Below are 10,180 nucleotides of genomic sequence, written 5' to 3' on the forward strand. Positions count from 1 at the left end.
TATACAGTCACCTCGCTGCAGTCACAAAACCATAACAGACAATAAACATCTTAGAGAGCTTCTTTTGTGATCATTTGTTCATTCTTATTAAAAGGGATTCAGCATCCTTCTAAAACTGCCCTCAAACACTGCAGCTTGTGACAGCACTCCCAGGACACCTGGGAGTATGAATAAACCAGCACTGTTACAGGACTAGAGCATTGCAAAGACAGAATAAAATAATATGAAAAAGAAACTGTGTGATTACTACTATAAATAAAAAGCACAGGCCAATAAATTCAGTTATATGGGCATAGAAAAGAGCTTTTGAATCCCCAGTCCTCTCAATAAACCAGCATTTTGCTTTCTTGGGCTGCCCACAAAGATTAAAGCATCAATAATCTACATAACACAAATGGACAGAAACAGTAAACCCCAAACCTACCTACACACTTCTACCCAGAAAAGAATGAACCAGAAAACTGAACTGAGACCTAAGAGCAGGTGATGTTCAGAGAGACCCCCGTGGGCACAGGGGCAGCTGCAAATCATCATGCAGCTGATTGCAATTTAGAGGTAAGTTTGCACCAGAAAATAAGGGTGGAAATGCTTAAAGGAGAAGCTGTTTTCTGGCAGCCTCCAAACGTGCAGTCAGTCAGCAAAGCAGACAGCATTCAAGCTGTGTAATCTGATGGCTCCAGGGGAAGCTATTGAGGGAACTGGTCACTCCTCTTAGCAGCATTAATGGTCTCAGTGCTGGACCACATGCCCTGCAGCACGGGCTGGATTTCCATCACTACCCCTGCTTGTCGAGGAATTGTGAGAAATAGCTCTGATTTCTGTTAATCCCGGATCCTGTGTAAGCCAGGCACTCACTTTCAGTAGCCTGCCTCATCCCTGAACAGCACTAAGCACTGCGAACTTCCACCAAGGTAGAAAAGTAACCCAAGTCATTTATTTTTCAGGGGCTTTTTTGTCCTAACATACACAAGCCTCAAGAGCATTACTTATTTTCTCCATGAGACAGGCAGTAGGGAGCTGAGCCATCCTCACAGAACAGAGAGTGGGAATCACATCAGAGAATCATATCCAGCACCCATCCATGCAGCAGCTGGCAACGCTTTGTGTTGAACAGCCCCACTCATACAAAATAGCACAGACTTTTAGTCCCTTTCCTTGAGAAAGGGGGAACAGGGGGCAGTTTTTCAGAAAGCCTCTCTCTGGGATTGGTCTGGCTTGCTGTCCCAGGTGTCTGTCAGTTTGATGGGAGCTCTCCCAGGTTTTCTCTGGGCAAGCCATAGTGGGCAGGCCAATGTTTCCCCTTCACCATTCGCAGAACTGTCTGTGCACACAAGCTCAAGCATATCCTGAAGTGGTGATAGGACTACTGAGACACCATCTCCTATCCAAAATTGTCATTTTTAATGTAATAACAATGAGAAACAGGCAACCAGGACAACAAAGAGAAAGGGAAACAAATACAGATAACGGACCAAAACAGAAACCCCTGAGGAAAGATTTTATTTGCGTATCTCCTACATGATTTCAAGCCTGATCAGAAACTTTCTCAATATTATCATGAGAAGCTTCATAGAGCATCCCTTGATCTCATGTCCTTTTCCCCCAGAAGTTCTTTTGTATGTATTAAGGCTAATTTTGGCTCTTGGATAGAGATTTGTGACTCTCCCTGAAGGGAACAGACCTTAGCTCTGGATCCAAAAGTAACAGATGCCATCAGTGTGAGTCACAACAGCCACAAAGTTTTTCACAAGCGATCTTAATGCTGGACTAAAAGTCTCCCTCAGTGGAGAGGAGAGTATTAATAGCTAAAAATCCAATGGCAATGTTCTCTCAAGTGTTTCACAGCAGGAATTTGCTTCAGTAGGAATTGTGGAGTTGGCCTCAGATACAAGGGAAGTCTAATTTAGAAATCTGTTATTAAAGTTGTACAGCAACACCACAGGGCACAGAATGAGATTTCATCAGTTTAATTTATATTGATTTAAGGAAACTTTGATTTGCTCCTTGCCCTCCCTATCACTCAGCTCACAAAGCAACCTCATTCTCTTGCATTCTATTTCCAGCATCTCACAGGGAAGGAACTGTTTGATTACAGGAGTTAAGAAACCCACCACCTTCAGACATCATCACTTAAGGACCAGTTTAATGTTTCAGCAGTTTTCCACAGAGTACCAGGCCCACAGAAATGCTGACAGAACTGGTACCAGGCAAAGTGTAAGGACAGGAATATGATGAGAGCAGAGAGAAGCAGCTGGAGCAGAGAGGACAGTGCCAGGGAACGAGGAGGTGGGGGTGTGGCTTCTTACTTTTGAGGTGTCCTTTGGGAGATGCTGCACCTGAACCTCTCCCTCTGGCTGTGTCTCCTTCTCTAGCTTCCTTTTTTGATTCCTCTCCATCCAAACATCATCGAAGCTGAAGCACTTATAGGGAGGTTTGGGTCTCTTCCTCCTCCTCCTCCTCCTCTCTGGAATCTCCTTGGCTTTTTCCTCTGGAGCAAGGGAGGAGAGCCTCCGGGCTTTACTCTCCAGGCTGGAGACAGGGCGTGGGCATGGTGGAAGCCGGGGTGGCCTCCTTTTGCCATGGGAATCCCATTTCTTATTTGGCCTCTTTTCAGGTGCTGTTTGACATGGCTGTTTAGGCTCCTGTTTTACAAACTGCAGGTGAACACACAGGGTTTGTTGGATGGAAATTTTGTTTGCTTCAAGTCAGTTTGAACAGAAGATGGCAAAGCTCAGTTATCCAGCCACAGAATAGCTCAGAAGGAAATTCCTCGGAGCTCTCCACCCTGAAGCAGCAGCTCTGCTATCCTTTGAGGGTGCAGTTTACACTCCCTGTGCACAGGACAGTGCCCTGTTCACCCTCATTTTACATGGCATATCACTCTGACATTACCACCAGGATTTTGGTCACTCTGTCTATATAATATTATTTACAAAGACAGATGATGTCTCTGAAAACAGAAAAATGACCTCTTGTCTTTTTCTGGTTTTCCAACTGTACTTCAGTTATACAACGTGAAAAGGCTTCATAGATGCCTGCAGGTCTGATATATTAATATATATTATATATATTAAGCCCTGTGCTTCCTGATGTGCTCTTTACACTATCCGTTTGATTCTTGTTGCTGGGCCAAGAGTAAGGAATTGCAGAGCTTTGCCCTTCACTCCCATTTGAGTGGTTGCACAAAATTACAGCTTTTATACTAGAACAACTTGAAATCAATTGTGCCCTGAGGCAACCTGCTACTACTCCACGTAGCATCAGTGTAAGAATCAATAAAATTTAAGGTGGGAGGTAACAACACTGGGGAATGATTGAACTCCGGAATCTCAGGCCAAAAAACTGCTGTTTACTGACAATAGTATCTGTCCAGTTTCTCACAGATCATTTGAAGAAACCAAATAAAATAACCCTCAAACCACTGTCAGGCACTTCCCATCTATTTTCAACTAACCAACAATTCCAGGTCAATTCTTCTTTGCCCCTGGTAAGAGATGCCACAGTCTGGAGAGAATAGATTCTGTGGAAAAGGGGCTTTGTGCCTAACCCCACCTTACTGGACAGGAGCAAGGAGAAGAACATGTGAATTCCAAACATGGGACATTTTAGGGCAGTTTGCTCTTGCCTGCTGAGTAACACAATTATGCAAGTAAAATCGTGCCATGAGCAGATTAAGTAAACATATAGTGAAGGGCTTGACAGATGGGAAAACTGGTAATGGTTCTGTCTTGCTGTTTCCAGCATAAAATCTTTGTCCTGGATGAAACCTGAAGAATGCTAACCATTAGCAGGTAATGAGAGTGTGTGCTCCAGCAGGCTCAGACGAGTCACTTACCTGAGTGGTTGCCAGGGGTGTCCAGGGTGAGCTGCTCCAGTGCAATTTGGCACAAAACTAACAGAGATAATGCTGAAACAACTGGAAAAATACCTGGCTTGGGTTGGGAAATAAATACAAATCTCCATCCTGGAGGGCACAATGAGAAGTGAGCTCAAGAGCTTCACTATTATAGGTATGTTTTGCACTAATGTCTTTACTCATGTGGAACAGAAAAGGACTTTTCTTCAAATTCACAAATAAACTGAATTTCATGACCTCTTTAGGAAGCAGCGTTTGTAAGGAAAGCCATCCTTAGCGTACAGATGACAATTATTTTTGAAAGACTTAACACTGCAAATATACTTCACCCAATGTCTTTTGTATTTTCAGAGATTCCTGAAAATACACCTTTGCTTAAAAAATCCAGGGTGCAGTTATACTACATTTCACATTGTCTTGAAAATGGTAATAAACAAAGCACTATCCCTATTAATAGATTAGATGTTGTGTTTTGAAAGCTGGGACATTTGCATTAATTTCTAGGCTCCAGCTGCATTTGTCCAGTTTCAGATATCATATTCTGCAGTCTCCAGAAGCATCAGGAAAATTAAACTGCTTTTATATGTCTTAGATGCCACTTAAATTTTTTATGGTTTTCTTTGAATAATTTAATCTAGCAATCAATTTAAGTAATTATTTATTTTCTCCTAGTGGTTATGTTATAGCATGTGGGCTTGCCTTTTCAAGGCCTTACACATGCCTCATCCCTACACTCTTTTCTAGATGTTCTTTTGAGCTGTAATTCACGGGTCAGTGATTTTATTCATCCTCTGAGAGGCTTCATCTGCTGACAGTGTGTACAGCCCAAGTCTCTTGCTTTTTCCTAGGCTGCAGTCTCTTGTTTGGAATGCAAGGTCCAGTATTAAGTTTGTAAGCTAAGCTGGTGCCCATGAAACAAAAGATTTTCAAGTAAAGCTAAGCACAGAAGGGAATAAAGCTAATTCTCTTCCCCTTTTCCCCCCTGGAATTCTGACACTACAGCCCTCACTTCTCAAACTGCCACCCAAACACTTCTTTGGATTACAGACAGCTTTAGAGAAAAATCCCAAGACAATCAACCAAAATACTTTCCTATGGAAATATGTGAGGAGAGGTTGAGAGAGCTGGGTTTTCTCAAGCTGTTAAGAGGGCACTAAAGGCAGTATAAGAGCAGTCACCACCAATTTTTTTACATAGATGATGGATCCAAACTCTTCGCAGTAATGCCAGACAACGCCACAAGACAGTGGCCAGAAGCTGCAGCTTGGAAAGTTCTTGTTGGGCATTAGGAAAAAAAAATTTCTCAAGGAATATGTTTCCCAGAGAGCAGAAAAACCTTCAGCAATGGAGGTTTTCAAGACTTGGCTAGACAAAGCCATGGTTCTGCCTTTCTTTGCTTGTTTATGTACAAAAAATAGGGAGTTTCTGTAAAAAAAATATGGAGAAAGGGTAAGATAAGACCATCTTGGGGGGTATCTTAAAGGTTTAATATAAGCTGAGATGTGAGAGGCAAAAGGCAACAGCAGCAAAAGTTGTGAGAGGCTCATATGAGTTAAACACAAGCAGCTCTCAGCTGTTGTGAATTCATCAAGTAGTTCCAGATTCATGAACCCTCTGAAAATTGTCTGCTTTTGGTATGCAAAAGTTCATACACTCTCACAAGTGCCACTTTTGACAATCTGCTCAAAAATGTACTCTCCCATTTCTTAATGTCAAAACTCATCAGCAATAATACTGGAAAAGTAGCATGGTCAGGGCAAGTTCTGGGACCTCAGTTACAGTTTAGTCTCGGTCACTCTGGGGGGTGTGCTTAGATATTGAAAGAGATTTCTTAGCTCCCAGCCACTTACAACTTGAGAAATCCTCTCTGGGATTAAAAACCTACTGATGGAGGCAGTCTCTGCTTTTAGAGGTCTCAGCCAATCATGAAATCTCTACTGGAGATCCAATCTGTTCCATGAGATTTGGCCTATGCCAAGGATTTAATATGTTACCTGGATTGGAACCAAATATGACATGGAAGGGAGACCCTGAGTCTGCAGCTTGGTGGGGGTTTTCTGTGTGTTGTAGAAAAGGCAAAAAAAGGACTTCTAGTAGCTAACAAAAAGTACTTATGGTGACTGCAAAAGACAGCTATTCATTGTCTAAATAAAGTGATTTTACATCTTAAAAAGTGACTGCTAGCCACAGGAACTGATTTATTTGTTACCTTTGACAATGAGAAACTTATTTACTATACACCAACTACAAGGCTCAATTCTGCCTTAAGAGGGGTAAAACCCAGCTTAAAACTGAAGATGAATGCAGGTTGATGTCTGTACAATCTTTAATGGTGTTGTGAATGCTCCATTCCTTTGGGTTTTTGTAGCAAATCCTCCCTTTAAGAGCACTTCAGCTCATATATTCTTGAACAGAAACGAGTAGTGCTACCTACCTTAGACCGAGAGAAATGTTTATGCACTCATCTAACCAATGAGCCATTGAGCCATTGAAGAGTTTCACTGGAATTCCTAAACCATAGTAAAGCAAAAGACTGCAAACCAAACCACCCCCGATCATTCCCTGAGAGAAACTCACCTCATCTTGGAGCATGTCACTAATGGAAGAAGCTGTATTTAAGCTGATCTGGGATTGACTGCTTATGCCACTGTCATCCCTCTGGAAGTCGTCCAACGAGTGTAAGAGACTTCCTCTGGGTTTCAGTGTCTTTGGTCTCTCAGGAGCCTCCAGACTGCTTTCCACTCCAGAGTTGTTCCCAAGAGAGATCATGGAAGTGGCGTACACCCGCCCAGGATAACGGAAGTTCTTGTGTTGAGAGGTGGATCGTGGGCTCTGAGGTTTGGGACTCATGGGCCTACAAGGCATGTCTTTACCATCAGAATTCGAGAGCTGGGGACACGATGGACTTGACTGACTAAATACCAACTGCAAGTCAGTGGGGCTAAATGGAGATTTCATCCAGTATTCCTCTAGAGAAGTATTTAAACTGTTGCTCAGAACTTCCTGCTGTTCATCATAGTCTGAGCTCTGTGAGTATCTGATACCCAAGTCATGGGACTGTATTCGTCTTCTCCACATGTGTGCAGGTAAAGAGACATCAACAGGCTCCACAGAGCTGTCAAAATAGTTGGATTCTGTTGAGGAGCCGTTATCTGTTTCTGTTTTTAAAAAAGTGTTTCCATTGGAACTATGCTGTCGCTCTACTGGTGTTAACACGTGGCCACTGGTTGCATTAAAACCCTCCTGTGTGGATGATAAACTTATTAAGACAGGCCTTTTTAGTCCATCTGCCTCCTTGCTTTTTAGAAAAGCTTTCCAGGCACTCTGGCGAAGTTTGGCTTTCTCCTTTTCATTTTTCACTGATGCTTTTGAGCTTTGCTCAGTGTTTTCCTTTTCTGGACATTTGGACTCAAATAAGCTTGAGAGGGACTTGTGTGCCAAGGCCAACCTTGTCCTGAACTTCTTACCCTCAGGGATTTTGCTTCTTTTGTGTTCGTTCTCAGGGAATGATTTCCTAATCCATGAATGCTCCACAGGTTCACTGTCATTGTTTTCAGATGAACCTGAAACTTGTCGATCTGCATCTTCCATCAGTATCCGACCAGAGCCAGAGGCCTTCCTCAGGCTCAACCTATTGAATAATCCCGCAGGTCTCTCATAAAATAAATCATCATCATCAGAGTACTCTGAGGTGTAACTTTCCTTTCTATGGAAGACTAAACCAGATGAACAACTTTTGAAAGACAATAAACTTGCAGTGTCTTCATCCTCTTTTGCAATATCCAGTTCTTCTATCTTTGCCTTGCTGCCAAAGATACTACTGCTTCCCTGATTTTCCAGTGAGGCAGGCTTAGTTTTTCTGGAAGATGTCATTTTTGAGAATACTAAAAACCTGGAAGCTTTCCCGCTATTCTCATTCTTTGTTGGCTTTGGTAGAGCTTTATGAAGACTGCTGTTACTTCCCAGGATGTGGGAGGAGTTCTCATCCAGTTCCTCGCTGTTAGTGCTGCAGGTACTCACATTATCCAGGCCCAGCATGAATGTGCTGTGAGTCTCCCTGTTCAGAGACTCATCAAAGACATCAGACGCATCCAGACTGAGTGCACTGTCTTTGCTGGGGCTAGAGGTGTCTTCTGCAGGAGAGCCCTCCTTTCCTTCCCTAGGAGAGGGCTCTTCACAGATACCTGTTCCTTCCTTTGAGCCATTACAGCTCTCCTTCCCTTGCCTGCCTACTGCTTGTCCCGAGACGATGCTGGGCCCTTGGAGGCTGACACCAGCACCATCTCCCTGACACAAACTTCTTACACTGCTGCTGGTCTCCAGTGTCACTGCACCAGACACCAGAGTCCCTGTTCTGCAGGGCTCTTCCTCAGAGACCTTCACACTGCTTCCACTGGGGCATTCTATAAGTGATTTTTCACATGGGTCTTCCTGACTTTCTGCAATAACTGTATCACTGCCTAGTGGTAAAGCAACATTCCTGAATTCCACTTTTGCACTTGCTGCTGCAGAATTACTACAGGTGAACCCAAATGATGAAGCTGCTTCTACTTTCTCTCTTTTCTGTTCTGAAATTTCTGTTATTACTTCAGCTGTATCCCTATCAGAGACTACCTCTGCACTGCCAGGAATGGGATGGGCAGCCAGAATTTGCTCTTCACAGTTACAGCTTTCACTCAGAACTCTCTCTGGCTCATCATGAGCTTTGCTGACAGTATGAGGAGACATCCAATCCTTACTCACTACATTTCCCAGTGTTTCAGCTACCACTTCAGTAGGAAGGTTATCATTCAGTGTTTGGGACTGTAAACCTCTCTCCTCTACAGAGACTATAATCAGGGCAGGCTTTAATTCTGGAATACTGTTTAAATCCTTTCCCTGTCTTATGTAATCTGATCTGGAAGTCCTTTCAACAGCAAAGACACTCTCTTCATCCTCTGCTTTATGAGTAGGATGTTCATTTGTTCCTAGCTCTGAGTGGCTCCTTAAGGCACCAGTTTTACAACTTGTATTTTGCTGCACTGACTCCCCATGCTCTGCCCCTCTCTCACTGCCATCTGGTTGTGTTGCAATTTCCAGGACTTTCCAACCAAAGCCAAGATTAGAAGAATCATCTGCCCATCTTTCTCCTGCCACAATCTTCATATCTGACAGTTCAGATTCAAGGCCATTCTCCTTCAAACATTTGTGCTGTACTCCACTATTGGAAACACAGTTTACAGAACAATCACAGTCTCTGCTTTCCACAACAGCAGGAACACCTGCGTGAGAAGTTGCAGGGTTCTCAGTGTCACCAGTGGACACTGATCCAACATCAATATTACATGGGAATCTGCTTGCTTCCAGATCTCTTTCAGCTTTGTACTCACTGTTTTGTGTAAGTTCCTCACTGTTTATGATCACTGGATCACAACCCAGGGAAGAGGATGTCTCCTTTTGGTTTGGATTGTTCTCACAAGCACCACTCCATGTTAAGCTGTCAGCACAAGTACCAGCTGGCTCTGGGCTAAGGCCACAAGTCTCTGATTCAGAGTGCAAATAATAATCAATGCACTGGGGAAAGGCTGCAGGCTGAGAAACCTGACACTTCTTTGAGTCTGTGTCAGTATCAAGAAGAGATCTTTTTATGCCAAATTTGCCTTCTATTCCTATAGCCTTTTTCGGATTTACAGGTACTCTTCCTAAGTTTTTCCAGGTGTATTCAAAATCCAGCTCTCGAAGATGTATTCTGGAACATGACCATCTAAACTTGTCTGTTGGGTGAATACAGCTCACCACACATTCTGTCTCACTTTGAGCACTGATATTTTCAGGTACACTGTGCCATGTTTTACCTTCTGTAATCTCTGACCTTGTGTGTGGTAGCTGAGATTTTGGGTTGAAGCAACTCTGGTAGAAGAGTGAATCTGATGTCAGCATGGCCTCTGTACTTCCATGCTTTGTACTTTTACCTGTAGTGTCCTCACTGTCAGCTGAATTCCTCCTGCTGCATTTTATACTGGACATAGACTCTAATTCACACTTACAGTCAGATATCTCAGTGTCACTTTTACAATTGGGTCCATTTGTTTCAAAATGAAGATTAGGCAAACTATAGCTTAGTGCTGCACCTGACCTGAAGGAAAACTGCTGTACCTCAGGAAAAATCAAACAACTTTCTGAGTTTGCTTTGAAACAAGCAATGCTAAATACTGCAGAATGTTCCTTCAGTTTTGCAACATCATTTTCTGTAAGTACTGAGTTGATACAGGACTGCACTTCACTGCTTTCTAACTCTGCCTTACTCTGCAATGCTGTTAAAGACTTTCTCTTTGTCTGTGATAA

At 43.0% G+C, this 10,180-nt stretch overlaps 1 protein-coding gene across 1 annotated transcript in view; it reads right to left on the bottom strand.

Moving 5' to 3' along the window:
• Nucleotides 1-6,721, bottom strand: part of ARHGEF4 (Rho guanine nucleotide exchange factor 4) — a 117,403-nt gene extending 110,682 nt beyond the window's left edge. Inside the window, exons 1-2 of the mRNA XM_062498959.1 lie at nucleotides 6,434-6,721; nucleotides 2,307-2,642 (exon numbers count right to left, since the gene is read on the bottom strand). Of these exons, the coding sequence (XP_062354943.1) occupies nucleotides 2,307-2,642; nucleotides 6,434-6,721 (624 nt within the window). The remainder of the gene's footprint in view (nucleotides 1-2,306; nucleotides 2,643-6,433) is intronic.
• Between the last annotated feature and the right edge of the window lie 3,459 nt (nucleotides 6,722-10,180).

This window comes from Cinclus cinclus, chromosome 10 (assembly GCF_963662255.1).
Source record: "Cinclus cinclus chromosome 10, bCinCin1.1, whole genome shotgun sequence".
NCBI lineage: Eukaryota > Metazoa > Chordata > Aves > Passeriformes > Cinclidae > Cinclus > Cinclus cinclus.